The following is a 26,986-nucleotide window of genomic DNA, read 5'->3' as shown; positions in this document are numbered from 1 at the left end:
TTGCTTCATATATTTCCACGCTTGTTTGATTAAAATAAATATAACCTTAGGAATTTTTAAGTGGAGAACTGTGGTGCAAGAAGGAAGTTTATGCTTTTGACAACATTTTGATGTAATTTTCTGAATACTGTATATGAGAGGGAATTTGCAGAAGCAGAAGTGATTTTCTGTGTTTGAGTTGTTTTTTTTTTTTTCCTTATAAAGACACACATGCAAAATTTGAAACATTATACGTAAATTAGAGTTTCAGAAAATGTGAATTTCCATGACCATTTCTGGTAGTTGTTTAAGCTGGTAGTCTGTGGAGTGTTCTCCCTGAGGATATGAAACTGCTTTATGTATTGGAAATAATAATGGTTTGTGATAGTTCACGCATACTCTGGTATTCAAAAAGAGTATTGTTATGGGGTTGAATGAGGCAGTGGGAGCAAATGAGCAAGAAACTGAATTTGAGAGCTTTGCATGGAGGAGGTGTAAGTCCACTTGATCCCTTTGCCCTTGGCAATGTACTTGCTAAACCAAGAGGACCTTCTCCACTGAGAAGCAGAGGATGGCCCGCTATGAGAACTGCTTGTCAAAAGGAAGTTACTTATGGTCTGTGAGCACCATCTGGAGTACAGAGGGTTCTAGGGGACAGAGACCTGCTGCTGGGAAACCAGTCATACCCAAGAGCTTGAATTTTGTATGCAGTTTCATTCTGATGCTGAATCAATGTAAGGTTTCTTCATAGAATCATAGAATCATAGAATGGCCTGGGTTGAAAAGGACCACAATAATCATCCAGTTCCAACCCCCCTGCTATGTGCAGGGTCGCCAACCAGCAGACCAGGCTGCCCAGAGCCACATCCAGCCTGGCCTTGAATGCCTCCAGGGATGGGGCATCCACAGCCTCCTTGGGCAACCTGTTCCAGTGTGTCACCACCCTGAGTGAGTTTCTTGTGAGACTGAGAAGGGTGACAAGGAGAGAATAGTTTCCAAGGTTGCTCCTGGGGCTTTTTGATAACATTGGTATCTTACAGTTTCTGCATGGTAATTTTTAGATGACTTTATTAAACCCTGTTTGAAAATGAGCTCCGTGGGGTAGCTGCTATAGATTTAATTGAATGTGGAGGAGTGTGGAGTTGTATGATAGAAGACACACTCCAACAAGAAAAAAAAAAGTGAATGTTAAATCCTCAACCACATTTTGTTGAAATTCTGGGGATTTTATTCTTAAAGCTGCAATGAAAGCATGAGCAGAAGGCATCTAAACCCACTTTCCTAAACAGAGAACTTGCAGCATGTGAAGACTGATAGTACTGTGCCAGATGCAGGTGTACTTTCCACCTTGAGTTTAATCCCAGTGCACACAAAACATTTCCTGAGCAGAAGAGCATAAGGAAGCAGTGTGTGAGCATACTGAGCATACTGCACTGCCTGGAGACGCGTGCTGCAGGGTGATTAATGCCAGCAGAGACAAAGGTGAGGAGTGCAGGAAGTGAGAACAGGGTCTTTGTCACAATTACGGTGTTTGATTAGTTAGTGCTTTTGTTGTTTGTTTTATTCTTCCATGTTGTTTTTTCCTCCTATCACCATTAATTTTTCCGTAGTTCTTCGTGAATTCAGAGACTATAGGTACTCTGTTTACAAAAGCTTCCGACTGAGAAAACAAACAAAGGTCCTTCCTTGCATGGAAAGGAAGACAAGTCAGCAGCAAAGCTCAGCTGAAAGCATCCTTACACATATGTTAAGTGGATCTAAATCCCAATTTATCTTTCAGTTGCACCAATATAAATAGATGTAGGAGTCTCTTGAAATGCACGTCCCAAGAAGGCTTTGGCCCTAAAGGCCATTTCATCACAGACAGTCAGATTAGAGGAGCCACATGAGAAAAGGCTGTTGTGCGTATGGCATCACTCAGTGACAGGATAGCCAATATCCCCTAAAGGACATAAATGCTGTGGATGAAAAAATCTTTACCTCTCTCCATGAGTTGTCACATTTTTAGGGACAAGCAGAGTTGGAAGGTTTTCTATTCATGAAATGACATTTATCCTTTCATTTTGGGATGCTTTTTTTTCTTCTCTCCCTCTGATTGCTTAAATCGTTTGGAAACATTTGCCTGTGTTTATTTAAAGTCAGGACTTGAGATACAGTAACAAAGAAAAGCTTCCAAAAAAGTACAAGAAGTCTTGTTGCTTACAAAAATGGCTCTGCAAATAGAGCCAGAAGTCCTATCAACGGATGTACGTACTACATACATTTCTGAAATAAAACTCAGAAGATGTGCTCACGAGCTGGTTACTTTTTTGCATTTTTATTCCTGTTTCATGTTCAGTTGCCTCCCTCTTTCTATATTAATCTTGTTGAATACTCCTTAGGAAATAACAACAATTACAATCAACGTTAAATTAGGAAAAACATTCCTCTTGAATACAGATTGATATTAATTTCAAAATCTTTTTTTTTCCCCCCCTGAATTTCCCCCTGTTGGTTGTTTTTCCCAAATGTGTTCACCATTAGAATTAACTTGCCAAGTTTCTGTAATACATCTTGGTCTGTTGCTTGACAGGGAGGTGTTCAATTCAGCTCTCTGCAAGCTGCTTTGGTTGAACACTTTTAGCTACTTTGTACCTTTCCAAGAAAGGCTTTTAGTAGAAAATATGAAGAAAATAGCTTTGCCAACATTGGAGAGTGGCAATCTTTAAAGTGTTACATAGGGTGAAATACTTGATGCTTGACTAGCTTGTACGGGTGGGGGCACCAAGTGAAAAGAGGATCATTGCTGTGGCTGGAACAAAACCTGGTGGCTATCTGAATTTCTTCCTGCATCTCTCAGCTTTTCCCCATTTCTAGTGATGGTCCAGGTATTGTCAAGGCGAGATTATTACCCCTTGTAGCACATACCATAGGAAGAGGCAGGAGCTTGTTTAATGAAAAGGTCTGCTTTTTGTTCCTCTGTGTTGAAAACAAACCATGTCATTGGGTGCTCAGCTGCTTTTGAAAGTAGAACTAGAGGTAGAAACCAGAGATGGTCACTCATCAAGGAGACTGATGGTCTTTTGGCTCTGCTTTTCTCTGTATTTGTCTTTGTATCAAGCCCTTGATAACACATTGTAGCAGATTCAGCAATTAATGGCATTTTGGATCTAACAAGTGGAAATGCCTATTTGTAAGGAGAAGGGCACTAAAAGTGATACAGAAGGACTTCTCAGGACAATGAGATGATATTATCTGCTGTCACGTATTTCTGAGCTGGTAGCAGAGTTCAGATATGGGAAGGAGTTCAGGATGCAACTTCACCTTGCTTCTTGGTGCTTATAAAGAGAGGACATCATACTAGCACTATGTTTTTTCACTAGCATACCGATTGCAGTTTAAAACACCCAGGAAATCTCCAGTGATATTTTGGAGAGTTCCTTCTCCTCATGTATGTTGTACCAGTGGAAGTGATGGTTAAGACCCTGCTGGCCATGAAGGCACCTTAATCCCTCCACTGATTCAACTTAAGTCTGTTTATGCTCATCTTCAGGGCAAAAATAAACAAAAAGTAAACAACAACAACAACAAAAGCATACTTTCTGAAAGTTTTTCTGGCATGAGACCTTTGGCACTGTTGTGTGAGTAAGGTATCTGAGTTTGGGTGTTATTTTTAAAATATAACGTGTAGGACACAGGAAAAACACTCCTGTGACGATCAAATTTTGCATATGTGCCCACAACACAGCTGTGGAAAAGTTTTTAAATAAGGAGATAAACATTAAAATAATCTGTGAAGTATGTTTGTGGATGACATAGTATTTGCTGCTTCATAAAGGAGGAGTGTGTTATTTTTTGGTCAAAACCAGATAAAATGGAAGGCTCCTACCCTCAAATATTCTATCACCCCTAGCATGTCCTTACAAAACATACACTTGGGCAGTGATTTTCTGTCTTTTGTATAACTCCTTTTTTGTTTTGTTTTGGGCTGGATTACTGTCTTCTTGGGTTTTTTGGTTTTTTTTTTTTTTTGGTTGACAGCTTCCCCATATTTCTCATCCTCTTGTCTTAAAGCTGTGTGCTGGTGCACCATGAAGTTGCCAAGCTGGCCAAAAGAAAGCAAATGAAAGCTGGAGAATCATAGAATCGTAGAATGGCCTGGGTTGAAAAGGACCACAGTGATCATCTAGTTTCAACCCCCTTGCTATGTGCAGGGTCGCCAACCACCAGACCAGGCTACCCAGAGCCACATCCAGCCTGGCCTTGAATGGCTCCAGGGATGGGGCATCTACAATAACTAAGAGAGGGGAGAACTAAGAGTTATTTCTTGTTTCTGTCCACTTGCTGTACTACTTCACTGAACTAAGAATAGAAGGGAGAGGTGGCAAGTGCTCACAAGAATTATCTTCTTCAAGCATGACTTGTTACTGCTCAGAGAATTAGCCTGTGCCCTTTTCTTATTGGAATTGCTACAAGGAGTTGTGCCCAGGTCCTAAGCTGTTTTTCTTCTCAGTCTTGTTAATAGTAAATACATTAATGTCTGTTGAAGATGGTTGGATTCTGGATTTAGCATGTCTTTAGAACAGGTTTCACTGACCATGTATCACAAATGTGTTATTTAAAAGATGAATTATGTGAAAGTTTTCCTCCTTTTGACCTGGCTGTACACCATAAGGCATTCCCGTGAACATCCAATAGCCCTAACGTACAGAGCAACTGAGCTCCAGTGGCTGTCACAGCACAGTGAATTGAAGTATGTGTATTTGTACTTGTTTGGTTAAATATGTGCATATACAACACATTCCCTTAATGAAAACAAATAAAAAATGACAGTGTCTCCTTACTGAATCTGTTATAGTTATACTCCGAGCACTGGAGAGAATCTGATCATTACAAATGGGTTTCAGCATTTTTGCTTTAACATCAAAAAGGTACTGAATGTGAGAAAACAGATAACAGTTATTTAGTACTGATTACATTATTTTCTTATTTAATTTAAGTAGATCTTAGCTTCTTGCAAAAGAATAAATACTGAAGGACTAGCAAAGCATACTCTGAGTTGTGTTCTTGCTGTCATCCAAATTCACAGAAAGAAGAAAACATATTAAAGAAATTCGGTAAGACCAGGTGGTCTGAGAGAATAATTTCCCTTTCATTAACATATTCCCCTTATTAACTGTGTAATTAATTGTACATAGCTAAGGAAAGCTGTGGAAATTGCATTTTGAGATGTATCAAAGCTGACTCTATGCTGCAGACTTCCATGCAATTTACTATTAATGAAGCACGAGATGGAGGCCCCAAATCTATAATTATTACTTACTATTTGAATGACAAGCAAAGAATTTTATCAGCACAGTTTCAAATGAAAGGGGATTAGCAGCTAATGTTGAAATTGTTAATCTTTCTTATTAAAATAATTTTGACGAGAGTGTTTAGCCTGAAAGAGGTTTCTGGAATATCATTTACCATTAAAACAGCTATTTTCTGAGACTCAGTATGAATTTGTCTAAGTTTGACAGCGGGGTGCAAATATTTTTTTAAATGAATGAATATTTTATGGCAGTGAGGGCTGTTCATGTGTGAGCTGATGCTGAGCTGCTTGCTGTGTTCGTATTCCTGGAATGCGTAGCGGGGCGGTGGTACAAAACCCATCCGACAAAAGTGAAGATGTCGGCTGAGATAACAATGGAAAAAAGCTGCAGCACAGCATCTGAGAGGTGAAATTGTGCCCGAGGCTGCATCTGCACGCTGCTGATTAGCAGGTGGGAGCTGCATCAGAATTGGGCCCCAGATCTCCCTGATATTTCTATGTGGCAAAAAAAAAAAGGCTGTAATTATGTCTGGTAACGAAGTTATCTCATGTTTAGAGAGGCCTTCTTACTCCTCCAGATGACGGTGTGTTTCCAGGTTTTATTTTTACCAGCGTCACGTCATACCTTAAGATGAGGATTCAGCAGTGGGCCCTTCAACACCTCCGTGTACACTTATATACAAATACCATGTACAGGAGCAGTGTCCTCATAGAAGCGTAGGTAAATATTTGTGGGCAGAGGTATAATGCACACATCTTTCAAATGTTAATGAAAACTAGTTGACATTTTAGAATTTAAACTTTTCAGTGAAATCTTTGCAATCATCATCTCGTACAGGAGTGTATAGTTGAGGCTGGTGAGGTTGTTGTCATTGCTCAGGATGAGGAAACAGCCAATATACAGTGACATAAATGGTGAAAAGCAAAGGAGTGATAATTTATGAAATTTAATTTGCAGTGGTCTCCGCCACATTAATACTGGAGATGTAACTTAAACAATGCTATTAATTTGCTTGCATCCCATTGTAGACAAAAGCTAACGTAAGAGATGTCACATGCCTTTGCCAGTGACAAATCTAAACAGCAGAATAGATAGAGGTCACTTAAATGCTTTGATTAAGACATGGTATGTGTGAGTAGATGGATGTTGTGTAAATATACCATCGAAACAACAAACACCAAATAAATAACCCCGTGTTCCTGCGCTGCCAGGGCGCTGCTCTGAACTGCACCTCTGTGCAGAATGTGGGAATTTCTGTGAGTTCTCTCCTGAAATTAAAGGTTACAGAGCAAATTTATTATCTGTAGTCCTACAAATGTTCCTCTCCAACAGTCTTGCAGTGATACGGTAACAGAAAGTGCCATAGAGTGTCCTCTTCAAGCAGAATCAAAGGGTTTTTAGCTTAAATGTGGCAGTTGTTAAACAGCATGCAATAACAGTGCCTGAAGAAGCACTTTCATTATAGGAGCATGTTTTTTATATATAATTATGCATTAGGTCAAGGGTATGACAGTTTCTTCTTAATCTGTAAAAACCATAACAAACCATGCAGACAACGGCCAGCATGGTAGGCTGTAGTTGAGACAAAATTTGTCAAGGATGAAATTATTTTCAAATACCAAATCAAAACCTTTCTGAATGTAGGAATATTTCTGATGCAGGTATTCATCTACTGCTTTCCTGTGGTAGGAAAGCACTCAGAAGTGGTTTGATTAGCTATCACTTTGCAACAGGAGCACAAAATCCCTGGCAGTGCTGGTAGTGGCAGGAGGGTCATGGTGCTGCTGCTGCTGCTCAGCTGGCCATGCATACTGCCTGCCTGAGAAATGGGCTGTCGTCTTGTGTCCTCATCGCCTCCTTTTGCCTCTTGGTAACTCTGCGTTAGACCAGCTTGACTGAAAGCATTACACACATTTTATTGCTTAATATTGCCTAGTTGCTACTAGCACACGTGGAATATGCTAACAGTGCCTAACACGTTATTTCTTGGGGATGTTCGCATGCGACTTTTATGTCCTTTAAACTTCTGCCAGTCTCAGAGGATATGCACCAACCATTGACTTAGCATATGTGTGTGCTAACAGCTGAATTTTGGGATACTTTGTCCTTCAGGTCATACTTGGGAGCCTGGTAGGAGAAATTTTGATTAAAGTCACTGGGAGCTTTTCAACTAACTTCAGTAACCAAAATAATAATAATAGTAAAAAGCCGACTCTTGTACTTTATGCACTTTTGAGCAGTAGGTTCAAAGCTCTTTTTAAAGACCAATGTCATTATCCTGCCTCTTTACTCCAGGAAGCTCAGGCTCAGATAAGGAACTGTCATGGCTAAGACTAACCTTAAGGTCAGAAGCAAAGCCATGAGTGGACCCCCATTCTCTGGTGTTCCAGTGCTCTGCTCTCACAGCTAATCCTATTGGCTCTAATAAACAAGGGATCATGTTAAAGGGTAATATTTTTGCCTTTTTTTAATCCCTCGTTGGTCTGTTTTAAAGACATGAGATCGTGACATGAAAGAATTTGGGAGTGATGCCCCTGTGTTTGTCATATTGTATTCTGTGAGTTTAGTTTTGGCCTCACTATATAATAGCAAACTATTTCATATATGGAGAGTTGATTGAAAGATGTTAAATACGCACTGGAAAGCTTAAAAACAAGCTGATGATGTGTAGTGTATGGTTATAGTTATCCCTGTGATGTAGAGGATGCCGTCTACTCATTTTTCAGTCTCTTCTGAATTGAGAAGAAATACACTTCAAGAGTATGTTTCAGGACTCCTAGATCCTTAGCCCTTGCACACACGCACACATGCATCAATTGTTAGATTCTGGTTAGCAATAAGCACAACTTGTGCTGTCTACACAAAACTGCTGCTGTCACTTTTTCAATGTTTTCTCGTTGGTTCAGCACACAAAGAGAAGCATTCCAAGGAAAAGGCACAGCGCACAGTTCACAGTTACTGGTTATGCTTTCTTCTATTGCATTTTCTTCATTCACTGTGGTTTTTGGTTTTCTTTTGTTTTCTGCTTTCTTTTCTTTCTTAGTAATACTGTGTCTTTCATCTTTTTACTTTTCTGTTTGCCTCGATGGTCTGTTCTTGGCTTCTTCTTCTGTCCTCTTTCGCACTGCATTTCCTTTCTTATTATCACAGTCTATCACTTAAAATATTCTCATCTGTGGATTAGATCAGTGTTCCTCAAACTTCTTTGCAGTGTGATCCCTTACCAACTCATATACTTCCATGCAAGACGAGGAGTCCAAAGAGTAGGCTAGATTTCTTCAGTTTACATCTAAAGCTTTTCTACCTCCACTTCACAACCCCTTTTGAATATTTTTGTGAGAAAAATATTTGAGAGTCATTGAGTTGAGCCAAGCTCAACTGAAACTCTCACAGAATATAGCTTAAAGGTAGCTTGAACATTTGACATTTTCTGTCTGTTTGGGAGCTGAGTAGATACCAGCCACATCCTTGTCATGGCCAGTATTGTTCAGCCTGTCTGCTAGTAGAGTTCCAAAATCATCCTGAGTGCTAAGATTTGACCATTTGTACAGTTTGAAGTTTCCTGGTTCTGGCTGTTACATGTGTTTTCGAAGGAAAATGCTGATTACTCAGTCTGTTCTCCCCCTTTTTTCTCACAGGTGACCATATGTTCACTTGTGCTTACACAGAGTCTGCAGGTTGTGGATGTAGTGTGGACTGCAAGACGTCTTAGATCTCATACTGAAGATTCTCAGTTTTCAATACAGTACAGATCTGTACATGTTTGTATAGAGGAACAATTTATTTTTTTTTTCCCAAAAGAATCTCTGAAAAGTAGAAGGGTTTTCTTTTATGAGTCATGATTTGAACCTGGAGGAACACTGTGTGACTTCTAATCATGCCCTTTAGAAGAGCAGTAAGAGTATTGCCGTTCACCCCCTTGCTCCAGGAGGGATGTTTAGAAACAATATTTTCCTTTCTACCCTCAAAATGGCCACTGTCTGGCCAAGGCATGCTTTGTCCAACTGTCCAAAGGTATCATGTGTTGTATCACTTTGATGTACTTGGTCATGGTTACCTGGGTTTTCCTCGTCTTATTATCTCTGAAGAAATTGTCCACGCTTGAAGAGGAGATTATTCTTAAACATGACATTTTCAGAATTCTCTATTTACCTCTTGGTGATTTTTATATATAGTAAATGAAGGTGACTGTACTAGTGCTCTAAAAAGAGACACAGACTTTGATTCATTAAAATCTAAAACTGCAAATACAGTATCCAACTGAGAACCCAAATTTAGATGCTTAATTGAGTTAGCAGAGCTTGGAGAGGAAGAAGGCAGGGAATTTGGGTTTGTGTTTTCAGCTAGGTAATTAGTATGTAGTGATCTATTTTAAAAATGTTCATTTTAAGTATACAGTGTCATTAGCAGGAATATAAATAAATCACAGCTATGTCTTGGATTGTGGTGTGATGTTCAAACCATTAGGATAAAGATGTAGTGAGAAGAAGGGGTTGTGAAAAATAGTTTTTACGTGTAAGAAGGAAATGAGAATTTCCCGTGAGAATGGAACTGGACATCCAGTGTTTATCACAAAGTATTCAATGACTTGGTTCTGTGGTTTCTTTGTTGTTGTTGTTGTTGTTGGGTTTTTTTGAAGTTTTTCTTCTACTTTTTGTTCAGCTGTGTAACGTGTGAAAGAAAAAAGGAAAAGCCCTTCCCAAAGTGCCTCCCTTGGACAGTTCAAGTAACACTGCCCTCATTGTCAGTTCCAACAGTGAGGAGTTGCCTTTAGCAGAGAATTTTCGGTATTTTGAATTCATTTTTGTTTATAAGAAATGTCACAACGCATCACATGCTGTGAAACAGCAGTATTTGGCTAAGGCCTAGTCCCCTGATTTTTTTATATAACTTTTTTCTCTTACTTTAATGCTATTAACTATTGAACAATTTTATTGTGAAATCTACTGTAAGACGTACAGAAGGACTGGAAACCAATTCTGTTTAATTCATCTTTTACATTTTTATTATTTAGTTTGGCATGTCTTGTACAAACAGAACCTAACGTGCATAAATTAAATACCTGTATTTATCAGCCACTTAAACCCTGTTCTTCTAAACAAAGCATCCAAACCAAAACCTGTCGCAATTCCATTAAATTTAGAGTGTTTGGAATATTCTAGTTACCAAAATGTTAACAGGTATTCATGAAGACTACACAACCTTCAGCTCTTTCTATAGGCACAACCATGGGAAAAGGAAAAAACAGTGGTCAAGAAGCCTGAATTCTGAATTTCCCTGCATAGTGACTGTGTTAGGAGCATATTCTGTGACCCTGATTTCAGATGACTACCCTGGGAAATTCTGTTGAATGTTTCTGCCCTTTCTTTTTTCTGTCCAAGAAATGGCAATGGTACTTGCCTCTCCTACAGAAGTAATATGAGCTCTTTCAAATAGCTGGACAGAAGGAGCTATAGAAGTACAGAGATGGTAAGGAAACAGATTATATTCCTTTTATGGTAATCATCTTCTTTTTGTTGAGGTTTGTTTAAAGCAAAATGATTGCAGCAGTGAAACTTCATAGGCATAGATTTCAAGAAAGAGAGTAAGAAGGAAGAGATGGAGGTGGTTGCATTTTGAGACCCAGAAGACACCATTAAGTAGCTTATAATCCTTGCCAAGGGTTTCTTTGTGGAGCGAATTTCTTCACCTTCTGCTATATTAAGTGAGAGCTTGGTAGAGTATATATTTCATAATTAAGCATCCTATTTTTTTAATGTTTAATTTCTTAGTTGTGTTTCCTTTCAAAAGCACATCTGCCTCCATAATTCCCAACTTGGGTAATATTTAGCATCACATATATTTTCCGAGAGTCTTTCCAGAGCTGAAAACTTGCATCAATCCAAACCAGATTGTATCCAGACATTTCCTTGGGATTTCTTTGAGCACCTTTGGCAGCTGGGAGCTGTAAGAGAAGGGATTAGCAAGTGTTTGTGTGACACACACTGATCCCAGCACCTGCTGATTGGATTGAAGTAATCCTTTTACAAGTTACAAAACTCTATTATCAGACCGTTAAGAGAAGAGGAGGCAGTAATATAAGCTACATCAACGGTGTATTAATTTAAGTAAATAGAACATAAGTTGATATTTAATGTACTTGTGAATTACAGTCATTCTCACAAAAGTCACTCAGTAGTCATTAGGTAGATAATGTCATACACGGCTCATGCAAGGATGGTGTTCCTCTAGAAACTCAAGGACAAATGTTTTGAATTACTTTACACAGTATGCCTGAAGCATGACTGTGCTCTGTGTACATGCTTAGTAGTTTACAATAATCTTTACATCTAAAAATGTAACCTAAACTATGGGATGTCATTTTTTATTGTTGGCTGACATCGCCATTGAAGGTTATTAATTTCCTGACAGTATATCTGATTTGAATCAACTTAGCGAAATTATTCTCAACCCAACCAAGTAGTTGCTTTGTCAGAGAATTACCTTCCTCCTTTTTATTTTTTCCTTCATTATCTACAATATTATACATTATGTTAATAGTGTTTTATGCCAAAAAAACTAGGAAAGGAGTGGTTTTCAATATTTAATTAAAAAGGCTTCAAAACTACTATTTTCACTGCTGTATTTAGATACTGAGAAATGTAAGAAAAATTTAGGTCAAAACACTTACTGCAGTAACATGGCTCCAACACCAAGGAGATAAAATAATTTCCCAGTGTTTTTTATAAAGACAAAATGCACACCCTCAGCCTTTTGTTTCCTGATTTTTTTTTTGTTTGTGGCTACTTTAGACCATTCCCAGTGATAACACTGGGGGATTCAGGATAGTATGGAACAAATGAGAAGAGAATAGGGACCTCCCTAATGAAAAGACTGACAAAACAGATGATAAAATCCTGGCTCCTGTGAAATTGAAGTGTTTCCATTGACGTAAGTGGATGCAGAATGTTCCTCAGGTTTGAAAGTATATGAGAATTTATAGCCTGTTGTTAATTTATTGAAATTTATGTCAGATATGAGTTCTGTGAGATAGTGAAAATTAGTTGCCACAACATAAATTTGATTTCATTTCATTCATACTTATAGTGTGACTTAAGTAGTCCAATAACATCACAGTTTTCACTGAAAATTGGATTTGCCATGGATTTGGTCTTGGGAACAGGTATAGACTCTACATTATTGCTGGTTGGTTAGATCAGAACATCGAGAACATCTGTGTTGTTTCAACAGAAGTGTAACCATTGGAGAAAACTGGAATCTTGTTAGTGCTTTAGTTGATTTAAAGAACTAAATAGCTCGAGAGAGTGCATCCTGTCTTTAAGGTCTGCTTTGTTGAAGAGGAAAGGTATGGATATGGTTTCACTCTGCTTCTGTGCTTTCTTCTACATAGGTCACCACTGAGAGCATTCTTCATGGAAGCACATGTGCTGAGCTTACAGCCTCCAGGCTCTGTAAGAGGATTGCAGAAGCTCAGAAAGAAAGATGGGCCTTCCATATTCAAGGAAGAGCCCAAAGTGACTTCAGTACTCATATGAAACTGTTAGGAGATGTAAGAGATGCTTATAAAATGTGAGGAAATAGTTGTGTGGTCTGAATACGGTTCTTTCAGGATTCTAATAGTGACACATCTTAGGGGGCTTGGTTTAAGCTGTACTGGACAAGTGTGGGTGCAAGAGAAGGGAAGAATAATGCAATCATAATTTTAAAAAGGAGAAATGAGGAGAAGGAAACAAGAGAAGAGAAATGCTCGTTTTCTTTGCTATTATGTGAGTCCAGACTCCAGCTCTTGAAAATAATGGAACACATATTAAAAAAGAAATTGCTGATTATCTGGGGAGAGATTTTTCAAGGACACAAAAGGGAGATAAGTATGAGGGTCTCATTTAAGATGATGGGGAAGACTGGAGTCTTTCCTTTGTTTGCTAATCTCCTCCATCCTTTCCATTGAATAACAGCACAATGAGTAAGAATGTGCATAATTTTATATGGAGTAAATCTTGCCTGGACAAACTTGATTGCTTTTTATTTAACTAAAATTACAAAACCAAGTGAAATGAAGTGAAAACAACAGATGTAATATATCCACATTTTAATAAAGCCTTGAAACTGTCTCATGAATAGTTAATTGAAAAATTAATGTCAGTTTTTTAAGAAGACAATTATGTGGACTGAAATGTGACTAAAGGATGATGCAGAAAGAGTAATGATTAAATGCTGTATGGTAGTGTCTGGCAGTATACAGGAATTGGTGGTGGTTACAGTTGTATTTAGCTTTTTAAACAGTGATCTGGAAATGGATGGAAGTGACTTGATGACTTTCACAAGTGGTATCACACTGCAAGGTGCTGCACAGAAGTGATGACAGAGCAGTGATCCAGAAGTCTGAAAAGCTTAGACCTGAAAACATGTACAACAAATAGAGTTAAATTATCTTTTAAGGAAAGAGCCTTGAGAGGAGAGGTGTATATTTTGCATAGATCTGTTCATTCGTGGACCAGCACAGTGAATTGATACACACAGAAGAGGAAGTTATATAGAAGAATAATATTTTCTGTGAGCAGAATAGAAATGCATAGAATGGAATACATGGGTTGGTGACAATGAGTAGTAAATTAAGTCTGTAATAGGAGAGCCGTAGTATTGGCATCCCTAAGAAAAAGCCATCTCGGATAAAAACCTCTCTTCCTTATTGGAAATATTTGAGCGTTTCCATAAGTGGAATGTATAGTCCAGAAATGTTTGTGTTTTGAGGAGTAGTGATGAACCGTGGCTTGGACTTCTCCTTTAGATACAGACGTCTAAATGCAGCTTGCAAAATGTCTTTGTGAGGTAGGGAAAACAAGGCATTATTTGTAAGGTGGGTAATCAGATAGGACTCTAACTTTTGTGGCACAGTGAGTGGTATGAATGGAGAAGAGAAAGTTACTCTGAAGCCACTAGTGATAAAATACCGAGCCAGAAAAAGGAAGGAGAGAAACACGTGCTACACTGAAAGTAAATTGAATTTAAACAGAAAAGTATAATACATTTTTTTATAGCGAATACATGCAGTGACTGAAATATGCACTGAAGAAGGCAAAGGTTTGAGTAGAATGACAAAAATGCTGGGAATGCCTACAGGAAAGAATCAAAGCTAAAAAGGCAAAAAAAAAAAAAAAAAAAAAAAAAACCTTTACGTACATCAATCAGTGAGAATAATAAAATGAATGGTTTCCAGTATGTCTTTTTAGTGGTTAGTGCACATTTGCAGTTACTCTATAATAGCTGAGACCAATTCTCTCCTGGCATTGCCTGGCCTCTGTCACCTTCTCTACCCCACCACCTCCATGCAATGATGCAGGACCAGCCAGGACTGTGGAAGGGTTTGATTTCTCTGGAGGCTGCAGCATGTCTGGGGCATGGAGAGGAGGAAGGGCGGACGGGTTGGCAGTTTGGTAAGGATGTCTGTGTTGGAGGAACTGATTCCCTTTGGGAGTTATGTGCCCCAGGGCCGTGTAGAACTACTCTTGCTCTTACCCTGATTTGGGCAGCTCATTTTTTTAATAGCATCCAGGGAGTATGCAGAAGAGGGAGCAGAGGCTGAGCATGAGAATTATCCCAGAGCAACTGGGACTTCTCTTTGTTGGAGAAATGGAACATTATGTACCTGGCAGCAGTGCTGTGCTCACTCATGTTCCTGTTCCCTGAAGTAGCGAGGCACGGAGCAACAACAGCTGAGATGCTGTTACATCTGGTTCTTACTTTGATTTCCTCTCTGCACATTTGGAAGAAGCAGCAGCGGTCTGAGAGCGGTGGTTCTCACATTGTTAGGTGAAGGGCGTGGGTTGCAATGGTCACCGTTCACGGGGATTAAGATTATGTCCCATCCACTTCTTCAGCTGACATCTGAGATTGAATTAGAGCTGTCAAGGCTGTCAATTTAAGAGCTGCCCGTCTTTTCATTAAAGGAGACATCCTCAGCCAGGAAAAGAGTGCCTAATCAAGTGCCCTGTTGGAATATGTTGTCAAAAATAATTGCTTTTTGTAATAGCTGAACATCAGCTAATAAAATAGGCGTTTTTAAACCGAATAGCTTGTCAGATGCAAACCATAGTGTCTCTAGAGAAGGTGTTTGGAGATTGACCAATATGAAAGTTAACTGTGATGTTTGTTAACCCTAATTTAGCGGCAAAGCACGTATTGGATGCCACTTCTTGAGTAAAGAAAAAAGTGAAGGAAAAGAAAGTAGTTTGACACCATAATGTAGAATCAACCAAGCACGCAGGAAATTTTCCCAAATCCGAGCCAGGCCATCGTACTCTTTGTGCCTATGTTCAGCACATGAGTCTGTCTTGGCATTTGCCACTGGCACAGGATCTCTTGGCCAGAGATTCTCTATCCCTGAGATGTTTTTTTCATCCTCTGGCTGAAAGCCAGTCTTTTCCCTTGTGACTGGTACATCTCACACAATAGTGATAGCTGTTTCTGCACGTCCCCTTCTCATGTACATTGATGAGAGAGGGGTGACATTGCATCCTTGTTATCCTCAAGAAATGTTTGGTAGCAAGAGTGATCTATGCGTAGAAGGGAAAGTGCAGACTGAGCTGCCACTTGCTGCTGAGGCCTTGTGGATGGAAAATTAAGACTTACTGTAAATTAAGGTGTGCCAGGTGAGGTGGTTGAGTAGGCTGCTTAAAAAAATAGCACATACTTAGGGTTACGGGACATGTCTTGATGTGGGCATCTTAGTGAGACCAGAGCTCTGCCTTTTGCAGCAGGCTCTGAGGAGCATTACAGTAGCAGTGGTGACAACCTCTGTTTGTTTTGCCTGCTGCTGTGGGACAGGGAAAATTATGTGTGTGTTTGACGTGTTGATAATAATAATTTCTTTCGTACTAGGCTAATGCTGCAGAATGTCTCATGAAAACATCCTAATTAAGGAGTGGATCTGAGTAGACATACAATCTCTAAAATATCAGAAGTTCCACTCAATTTAATGTACATCCAGCAGCTCCCATGAGAACATTTCAAAATCACTAAGCTTCTGTTTAGCAAAATAGGGATGAGAGTAGAGGCTCTGAAGGACTGTAAATGAAAGATTGCCTAACTCTGAGGGAATTGTCTGACTTCGGAATGTTTTAAAGCAGCCTTCTTTTTCAGCCACTACTTAAACATGTGCATAAAGCAGATGTTCATACTGAACAGAGCCTTCCACAGGTCTGCTCATATAGTCCAATGCCTTTTCAAGATCTGGCAGAAGTGCCCTGTGAATCTCATCTGTGTGATGAAGGCACTGGAGGTAACATGGAAAGTGATTCTGGTGTAAGTGAAGGTTTCAGTGTTTTCACTTGTGCATTCATTTTTTACACTCAGGATTCCTTGAGAAAGGAAGGTAAATGTAGAAAATATTCCTTTTAGAGGAGAGACGAGTTGTTTAAAAATTCATATCCACTGAAAGCAATCAAAATACCTTAGCTATGTCATGTTTAACAATTTAAAGCATATTTTTTAACTTTCTTTATATAACTTAATCTTTGAGGTCATCAAATAGACAAGTCGGAGCCAGCAGGAAGCTGCATGCTCTGTGCAGCCCTGCCGTAGGAATCAGGCATTCATCGACCCTTTCCTTCATGGATCCTGTGATATTTTGGAAAAGTTCGTTGTTGGCAGACCCATGTATCTGCATGAAGTGTTCCTGAAGTCTGAGTTGATGGGCTTGTCAGAGTGAAACAGATTACAGAACTGGAGCTCAGAATGGGAAGGAGCTGGCAGCTGCCCCGTGCCTGCCTGTGCTCTGCCTGCTGTGTTCAGAACTGCTCTCCTCAAGCAGGAGGCCTGCCTCAGTGATACTGTCAGATGTCACTGCTTTTTTCCCCCTTTGCTTCACTACAACTCTTATGTACCAACTGTTCTCTGCATAGGAGAGCTTATCTTTTTTCTGGTATGCTCAGTGTCCAGGTACAGGCCCAGATTTAGTGAACAAAAAGAGTAGGATCTCCTCCTTTCCCCAGCAGCAGCAGCCATTTGGCAAGGATAATTAGCCATAATTAGTGATGATAACTAGTGTCAGGACAAGAGGAAATGGCTTGAAGTTGCTCTGGGGGAGGTTCAGGTTTGGTATTAGGAAAAGTTTCTTTTCAGAAAGAGTGATGAGGTATTACAGCAGGCTGTCCAGAGAGGTGGTGAAGTCACCATCCCTGGAGGTGTTCAACAGCCATGGAGATGTGACACTGAGGGACGTGGTCACTGGGTGTGGTGGGGATGGCTTGGTGGTTGGACTAGATGATCTTAGGGGTCTTTTCTAACTTTCATGATTCTGTGATGGATTCTGTGACAAGCAAAGTCCCAGGGGATGGGTGATTCCCTTCCAGCAGCCTGGGCCAGGCCTGTCCTCACTGACCCACCCCCCTCATGGAACTGCTCATGCCCCCAGTTCCCCATCCTGCAGGCAAAAGCCTCATCCCCTGCCATGCTTTTCCCCTCATTTTCACAAGGAAGCAATCACACCGTGGGTGTTTTGATTGTATCTAGGCCACCACTATTTTCTGCCTCCTTCAGAAGCCTTTCTTCTAGCACAGTATGCTTCCTTAAAGGAACATTTAGCTGGTCTTTCTGGAAACAGCACTTCTCGAATTGCTTTTCAGTAACAAGCATGATTTATAAATCTCGTGTAAAGACGCACACATGCAGCAAACCTTGCATGGAGGCATAGCTGTGTGTCAGAAGCAATTTTGTAAGTGAAGAATTGTTCCCATGCCCTCTTCGGTGGGGAGTGCAGTGAGTGACAGCTTTAGCAGCGCTCGGTTGGGCAGAAGATGAGCTTGGAGCTTTTTTGCACCTTCTGTTGGACCTTCTGAGAGGGCAGGACAGCCCTTTCATTAAAGCACGTTTGAAGACTCCTCAGTACAGTGAAGGTGCTAAATGGAAAAAAAAAAAACTAAGCAATTAAATAGCTTTTTATACTTTGGGGGAGATTTTTTACAAGTATGTTTCCTAAACAGGTGTAGATGGGACTGCAGCAGGGCATCGTCCAGCAGGAGCCCCTCAGGTTTATGCCAACCAACCTTGTAAGGGTACTGGGGAGTTTAGTTTACAGATATGAGCTGGGTGTACTGTGCAGTTACTCTGTTGCTCTGAAAGGTAATTTGGATGTGTAAATAGACCTGCAGTACCAGGTGGTAGCTTTCTTTATTTCACTCCTGCAGGGAGGGGAAGATGTTCTTCCCAAACATTCCTCCTTCCTGCCATCTCCCCCTCACCAACTCAGAACTATTTTCAGGACCGTGGGGGGAAGGAGCAGTTCCTTATTTCACTTTTGGAAAACCTCTGGATGCGAATTCCCAATCCGGTGCTGTACAGAACCTCTGGTTTTGTGAGAACCTCAAAGACTTAAGATCTGCACCAATATACTCTGGTGGACCATTGCTCCTGGGATACCAGTTAAATTTGCTTTGAAGGCGATTCCCCTGAACACAGCTGCTTTTACTGAGTCGCAGGTACAAGGCACGATCCTTAACAGTAGACATTAATTAACACCACCTTCTCAGTGCAAGGCTCACTCTGTGCCAGTCCATGTGCAGTATGAACTCCTTGTGGCCCAGCACTTAAGTCTGGCAATTTTGAAATTCTCAGCAACTGTATTGTTGGTGATTTGAGTTTGCATATGTGCTTGAATGTTAGTTTTAAAAGCCTTCAGTTTGAATGGAGATGTTGTAGCAAGTCGTTTTTATCAATGGACTCTCATTCCTCTTCTGTTGCCCAATGAATTGAGCAGTTGTGCTTACATTTTCTAGGCATTGAAGAAGAGATATCTTGCTCCCCACGCTCCATGCCTGGAGGTTTCAGGCATTACTTCTCAATTGGTGCTGGTACATGTTAATGATCTGATTCTGTATAGCACAAATGAGCTTGAAGTAAAGTCAGTTCAATAAATGAATTAGCAGTCAGGCCGAGTGTGTTGTGTCCCAGAGCTCAGGATTCCTACTCTCTGATTTTTCACTCCTGACCATTCTCACCTCATTTTAGGATAAAGACAGTTTCTGAGCTTTCAGTGGAAACAAGTTCTGAGCAAGTGCTTATTTGGAGAAGCTCTGAATCATTACCTTATGTCTAACCACTCTGCTTTCCATCTCAACATGCATCCTTTTAGCTTAGCTTTGAGACCAGATAAGCCAATGCTTAATACAGTGTTCTTTTAATTCCAGTCCTACATGGAAGATCACCTGAAAAACAAGAATCGTCTGGAGAAAGAGTGGGAAGCTCTTTGTGCCTACCAGGCTGAACCCAATGCCACCACTGTTGCGCAACAGGAGGAAAACATGCAGAAGAATCGCTCCCGGGCTGTAGTACCATGTATGTAGACTTCCATTTCCATGGCTACTTTTTAAATTCTTGATACTTTTCTCAATATCCTTTGCACAGCACCTGGAGAGTTTACAGATGCCAGGCAAACAGAATGCAGAGTAGTGTATTTGTACGCTAGAGAACTGTAGCTACAAATGTTGGCTGGATCCATGTCCTGTTGTCATTTCAGACCCTGTTTGTCTCCTCGTAAGTTGCATATACGTTACAAAAATGCACAATTATGTCACCGATCACTGCTGCTGCAGCTGTGCTGTCTCATGAAATTCAATAGCCAGAGTGCTTTTCAATGTTGGAATATACTTTCTGTGCAAGAGTGGCATCTGTAGCCATTCAGCAGAAAGAAGTTTGGCTTGTGTTTGGACAAGTTGGTATCGTGTCCATCCAACAGTAATACCAGCAGTCTATAATCAGAGCTGGATGATCTGTTTATCAGATCCTCAGCTGTACTGAATGAGCCCCTCTAGGCTTCAGTGGATAAGCTTGCAAACTGGCTTCTTCCTCTGCTAGGCTTAGGATGAAAAGAAGAAAAATAAAAAGGGAGCCAGTTTATATTCCTAGAATCTGCTTTTTCTGTAAGCAGGCACTTTTTTGAGTTTGAAATAAAAAGAACACATTTTTCTTATGCAAATGTATTTCTCATCGTTTACATTGGTAATCCGCGACCACACATTTTATTAAGCAACCAATGAAACAAAACTGAAGCTGAGAATATATGCGGAGTCCACAGCAACAAAAAAGCTCTCAGTCAATGTGCCCACAATCCAGCTGGGTAGCTTGGCAAACATATACAGCTACTTTAATTTTTCAAGTGCCCTGAAAACATTAATTTTCCCTATGAGAGCCTTGAGTAAGTACTGTTTTTCCTTTAGAAGTGGGGAAATGACAGGTAAGACATTAAGTAAATGTCAAAGCCAGATTTGGAGTGAAGATTTTTTGGAGCTACTTGGTAATTTCACTGAGCCCATCAGTGCCCACATATTTGTTTCAGTGGGATTTGGCTCTCCTCTTAATTTAGAGGTTCTTATTGCAGCACTGTGCTGCTTAGGAGAGGAGCACTGTAATTTGGCAATACACATTCTTCTGAATAAATACCAGCAGGTCAAAAGGCTGCTAGGACAGTAGCAATACTTGATTGACTTCATGTGTTTGGGGGTCATGTCAATTGAAAAGTTCTAAAAAAGTAAGGATGAAAGTTAAAGGAGTGTGAGACTTCTGTGCTCTTTTCCGTCCCCCACCAAATAGCATTTATGGACATAATCTGAAGCAAAAGCTGCTCCATAACGTGTATCGATCCGAGTTGATCTTTCTGCTTAAAGCATTCTTGTCAACACGGACTTACAGCTGAACTGTCTTAAGCTGTTGTGAGTCTCTGCTCATGAATGAAGCTAGATTGTTCCTGGGTCCTGCCTCAGAGGCAGCATGGAAGCTTCATGTGTTGCCAGAAATTGATGCTGGTTGTTCAGCTGATGCAGTAAGCGTGTCTGCATAATACAGTGAGCAATAAGATGGGGACCTTCAGGCCATTCTGGCAGTGAGTCCAGAAGCAATATAGCTGTAGCAGCGCTAAAGAGCAGAGAAGTTTAGCTTAGGTGTCATGCCACACTAGACAGCTGAGCTATTTTCAGAGGTGAGTTGGCAGTCTGTCTCTTTTCATCGTATCGTACCACATGGATGAATCAGCCTGTAGTGATCAGCCATGGGTGTACAACTCCCTGCCCCTTGCTTCTTGCATAGCGTGTTGTGTGCCTGTGCCACCCACGTACACCAGCACAGTGGCCACAGTTTATCTGATGCTTTAATTAGAGGCATTTTGGCACATTTAAAAACCCTTTTGACTTTTGCAAGAGTAAATAGCAATCTATTGCTTTTGTTACAATGTGGAAACTTCTGTTCTGGCTACGGGTGTGCTTGGAACTTTCCTCTTTGATTGAATTGCACAAAACTACCTGCTCTCCCTTCCCAAAGTTGTGTGCGTGCTGTGTGGTGGTAAACAGCTGTCATGTTGTGTCCTTAGAACTACTTCAGTGGATGAAAAGCGTGGCATTTTGATAAGATGATGGTTATTGTAGACTCTAAAATTAGGAGTGAGGAAAAAAGTTTGCACAGGTCTCTTTTTTCTGTTGTTGATACGCTTTTGATATGCTACCAAGTTGTTATGCTGCGTTCAGTGTATTCTCAAAGTAATGCCTTGTTAGCATATCCTTGCCCTTTTCATATTCATAATCACCTTGACAAGGTAAAACAGGATTGCCAATTCGTATAAAAGATTTCATCTTAGGAAGGCTTCAAAGAAGCTTTCATATTGTGTTGTATTTACTTTACGTTTTCCATTCTTAACCAGTCTTAAAATATGAGGATATTATTTTTTACTGGTTACACAACGGGTGCCATTTATAGATGTCACAGTTTTACCATAACTTACTCTTTTACCTATCTTCTCTATATACAACTTAGTGTCAGAATCACCTTGACACTGCATTTAGTTAATTAACTACTTGTTCAGAAAATTCTAACAAGTGAAATAATTTAGACCTAGGTTAATAAATGACATCCTTTTATCCAACCAACAAGCACTGCTGTAGCTTAGGGCGGTGGAATATATAGATAGGTATATCTTTTTTAAACATTTGGCAAATGCTCTGGGATAAATGAACTTGATTTCATTTCAGATCTCAGAAGAGTTCCACGTTGTAGAGATAACCTATGAACAAAATAACTGATCAATAGATTTGGATTCTTCACAGTCTTCAGACTGCTTTGTTTTTGCTCCTTAACAGTTCTTCACGTCCTTACCCCAGTGCAGTTCTGCACAGTGTTTTTATACATTCATGCGTGGGCAAGGAAATAACAGTCTAAATCTATAAGAAAGAAAATGACATGCTGGGCAGAGTGTGCCATCTACATTGCTGGGAGATGCGCCCTGCTGTGCAAAGCCTGGATTCCTACAGCCCAGAGCTTCCCATATCCATTGTGGCCAGAATTTCTTGTTGGCTCTATTCCTTCAAAAGTGTCTAACTAGAAAGACGCAGAAGATAGAAAGCATTAGGTTAGGTTTGAGTTATACTGCCAAGCTTTCAATCCTCATCTGGAAAACAACAGAGGTAATAGATCTTCATTAAGTCACAGGGCCACTGTGAGATAAGCAGAAGATTGTGAGATGGTATACTATTGTAGTATTGGTGATTGTTGAAATAATTTGAATTTTTTGGGCCCAACTCGTTTGCTTAAATATAGGAATTCAGTGCCATTTGAGATGCCTAAAATATTCAAGGCATAGCAGGTCTCTGTGGGAGACCTGTGCCCTCCTAGCCAATAGTCTGAGTATCCATATAGTGCAAACTCATATATATCTGCTGTATATTTTATCCTTTGTCCTCCATCCTCTACACTTATACTTTGTATGTATATAAAATGCAACTTGCATTGTATTTCTCCTCAGCTGTAGGTTGGTAGTAGCCTTCTTGCTTTGGAAGCCTCTCTCTGCCATACACTTCCATCTATGTGTTTTTTTTTTTTTCTTTCAGCTGTGGTTTGGCTGGAGTGATAACAAATGCAAAGCAGCACAGCATTTGGCTGCAGCTATTGTGGACATTTGAAATGATGGCTAGTTGTAGCTTGCCCAGATTGCAAAGCAAGTAACAGCATTTGTCTTTTTTCTCATTCTTTCTCCTCTCCTATTACTTCATTCATCTTTCTTGCTTGCTTCTTGGATTGATCTCATATTTCTTATGTTCCTCTCATCCTTCCTTCCTTTGTGTATTTCTTTTCTTTTCGTATTTCCTGCTTCTCTCACTCCTTTATTTTGCCTCTAACATAACAAATATGTAGTTTACAAAAAAATCAACGCTTGTACATTCAGCATTTTCCCTATTGCTTATTGTCGCTTGTTGATAATGTTGACATTGCTCATTTTTAAAGTGCGTCCATTGCATTTTTTTTTCTTTTTCTGCTACTATTATGCTAGTTCCTAGAAGCTTTGAGGTGATAACAGGCATAGACAAGCACAAGCTGTTCATTGCCAATACAAGTGCTTGGTGCTGCAACTGAAGCACACACGGGTGAAAACTCTTGATATATGCAGAAGACACGTGTCCAACCTCTTTTGCACCCTTCTTTTTTCTCTGAGAGCAAGTACGGAGTCTCACCACTACTGAAGTATTAACTTGTCTCACCCTATGAGGCAGCAAGATAATGATAAGGTACACTAAAGCAGAGGATAGGGATAAAATACTGTGTTTTTTAAAAAACTCTAAAAGTACAGATCTGAATCTTGACTTTTTATTGGAGAGCCACACTGACATCTGTTTGCTAACTACTGATGAATCACTGTCTCCACTCTCTCCCACATTCATTACTTGAAAATTCCTCACATATTTTCGTTGGTGATTAGTTCAAATGGTTTTGCTGTCCAATGGATTTGCTTTCTCTTCAGTCCTCTCTTGGCCTATGATATGTGAGAGATCACATTCAGTGCATTAAACCTGTGTAAGTCCTATAGTTTCAGAGCTGTCCTCAGGCACTCTGTGGAAATGCTCACTGTAACGCTTCCTGTAGTCCCAAGGTCTCAGGTGTAACAAGATTATTTTTACGTTTCATCTATTTGGTATAGCAGTGCCAGAGTAAGCGTGGAAGAAAACAGTATACATGAGCAAGCTCTCTTTCTCATCTTCTTGATCCTCATGCTATGTTGAAGGCTCGTTTTGTGTGAATTGTAAAGAATGGATCTTCGTTTGTTTGACATGCCTTGCACGTATATAGCCTTATTGCAGGAGAAGACCACTCACATTAGTGTGTTAAATTTTGGTGATGATCCACTGACTGTAATAAAGTCATACAAGCAGACTTGGAAGCCCCCAAAGTAGTGAGTTCCTGGAGGGGCAACTCCACAACCTCTCTCCGCAATGCACTATGCAGGGTGGCTTTGCTGAGGAGTGTGAACTGTACAGGTTATGTATCGGATACAAGTTGTTAGAGATTCATATGTAAAGATTTAGACATCTCTGGCATAAATTATCTGCATGTGGTCTGGTCTTCCTTCTGTGGCTGATGGAAAGAAACGGGCGCTTTTTGAGAGCAATTTGTCTCGCCTGTTTGAGACAGCTAAATCAGGATGAGATGATTCATGACCCAGAAACATTTTTTTTCTCTCAACAAAAAGTGAGTCTAGATGACTGGAACAGATGCAGACATCTGCATTGTCGCTTTCTAAATACAGACAAATAAACCCCATCCGTTATATACATTCTGAAATCCTAAATGAAGAGATCTAGCGTTTTGGATGTACCTGCTGTAAACATAATTGAGCTAGAGACATTAAAAATACCAATTAAAAGTGGTAAAAGAATCGTGACAGTAGATGACCCCATGAATAAGTCTCCTATGTCCAGAGCTGCTGTGTTCTTTGCCAGTGATGTCTGAACTGGCTCCATGGCCGACAGTGCGGCAACATCTGTGTGTGCTCCACTCATACATTTCGTTGTAGATGTTCTCTGTGTTTTATCTCTCCTAGGAGCATCGCCAAGTCATATTGTCTCCTCACATCACTGGCATAGCACCACACAGCAGTGGTGTTTGATCAGGACAGATTAACTTTCTGTCCAGCTCCAAATCGTGCTTCAGTGTTCCTGCTGTTCATTTTATAGAGAAGCCAGATGGACCAAGTCCATCAGCTTGCTTCTCCCATGACCCTGCAAACACAGGAGTGTTTTCTGTAATGCTATTTTTTTTTCCTAGTGATTTTCCTAGTTTAAATCTTAAACTCCCTGAGCAGCACTATATTGTGGTGCAAACATACTGATAGTCAGCCCCTGAGATATCTCAGAGCTTCATTCCTGAGCCAGGCTGTGACTGTGTGGTTGTATCAAAATTACGCTGCATTAGGAGTCAGAAGGAAGTATCCTGTCTGCTGTTTACCCTGTTTGCCTGTCTTGAAGTGCACGTTAATCTGACTTTGAATTTCAGTTTACTTTACAATGGATAGGATGCTTGTATAGAAACTTTCATCTCTTTATGTTTGCCTTTGCAGATGATCACTCCAGGATATGTCTGAAAGCTGAAAATAGCCACGACAATTCAGACTACATCAATGCTAGCCCAATTGTAAGTACAGCAGCTTATGAGAAATAATCCAAGTAATCTTTCCCTGTATTTCCATGCTGTTAAAATACTCTAACTTGGAGTACCTCACTGCCTCACAATGCTGATGTCTCAGAGTGTCCTTTGAAATTGAAGAGAAAGAAATCTCCTACAAGTGCATTCAATTCTCTTGTGGATTATGTATCAGAACAACAGAGTCACTGGGTAGTTGTTCTTCTATCTCACAGCAATGTCAGTTTTCTTTACTTGATATTAGCAACGTACTGATCATAAAAATCAGTGCTACGCCTTTTGCTTAGCTGTCCTCTGAGGAGGCAGAGGTTGGCTGGCAAGCTGTAAAAAAGAAGGAGATAGACTCTCAAGGAGGGTCTGTTGTGGTAGGACAAGGGGAAATGGTTTCAAACTAAAAGAGGGGTTGTTTAGCTTGGGTATAATAAAAAGGTTTTTTACAATGAGGGTGGTGAGGCACTGGCACAGGTTGCCCTGTGAGACATGGATGCCCCATCCCTGGAGACATTCAAGGTCAAACTGGACAGGGCTCTGAGCACCTGATGGAGCTGTAGGTGTCCCTGTTCATTGCAAGGGAGTTGAACTCAGTGACCTTTAAAGGTCACTTCCAACCCACACAATTCTGTGATCTATGATTCATTCATTTTAAGCTTGTCTGACTGGCTAATGTCAGAAGAGGAATGGTTTCTGCAGGTGCAGACCACCAGTCTTCCCAAGCTACTGAATTTCTGGAGCAAGAAGTGACATTTCCTTTTCCCTTACTTCATCTGTTGCATTCCTAGTGCATAGCTGTGTGTTTCTTTAGCTGGTTCTTTGGAGGGCGTGCTGTTTTGAAAGCAGTAACAAGTTTCCTTACCTCTTTATGTTTATTCAAACTTCAAATTAGGTCTGCCCAACTGTTGCCTCTGGATACTTCAGCCTGGCCCAGCTGCCCTTTCTTGTCCTACTCACACTGAGTATGCATTCTTGCTTGTCTGTGAAAGGTGATAGGGAGAAAAGCTCTCTATTTTTAAACACAAAGCAGGTTTGATGGAGCCAGTAGCATTGCCCTGTCCTAGCTTCTCAATGGAAGCATCAGGATGCCATTTGAAGGGGAAGAAAGGAGCTGTGTCTTTGACCTCTATGAAACTACTATGATGCATATCGCTTTGCATGTGGTTATTATTCACATTACTGGAAAAAGTTATTAGAGTGAAACTTTATGATAAAGAAATTAGAATGGAGTGGGCTGCGTGTGCCATTCCCATCTCATTTTCCTGGGGAGT

The 26,986-nt window shown here is 40.2% G+C and overlaps 1 protein-coding gene across 2 annotated transcripts in view; it reads left to right on the top strand.

Annotated features, from left to right (window-relative positions):
• Positions 1–26,986, top strand: part of PTPRN2 (protein tyrosine phosphatase, receptor type N2) — a 622,865-nt gene that overhangs the window by 542,801 nt on the left and 53,078 nt on the right. For both annotated transcript variants that reach the window (XM_025148316.3, XM_025148315.3), the window contains exons 15-16: positions 19,457–19,604; positions 25,642–25,715. In XM_025148316.3, the coding sequence (XP_025004084.2) occupies positions 19,457–19,604; positions 25,642–25,715 (222 nt within the window). The remainder of the gene's footprint in view (positions 1–19,456; positions 19,605–25,641; positions 25,716–26,986) is intronic.

This window comes from Gallus gallus, chromosome 2, assembly GCF_016699485.2.
Source record: "Gallus gallus isolate bGalGal1 chromosome 2, bGalGal1.mat.broiler.GRCg7b, whole genome shotgun sequence".
In the NCBI taxonomy this organism is placed as follows: domain Eukaryota; kingdom Metazoa; phylum Chordata; class Aves; order Galliformes; family Phasianidae; genus Gallus; species Gallus gallus.
Note: the sequence above shows the minus strand (reverse complement) of the source record. Positions and strands in the feature narration are given on the sequence as shown.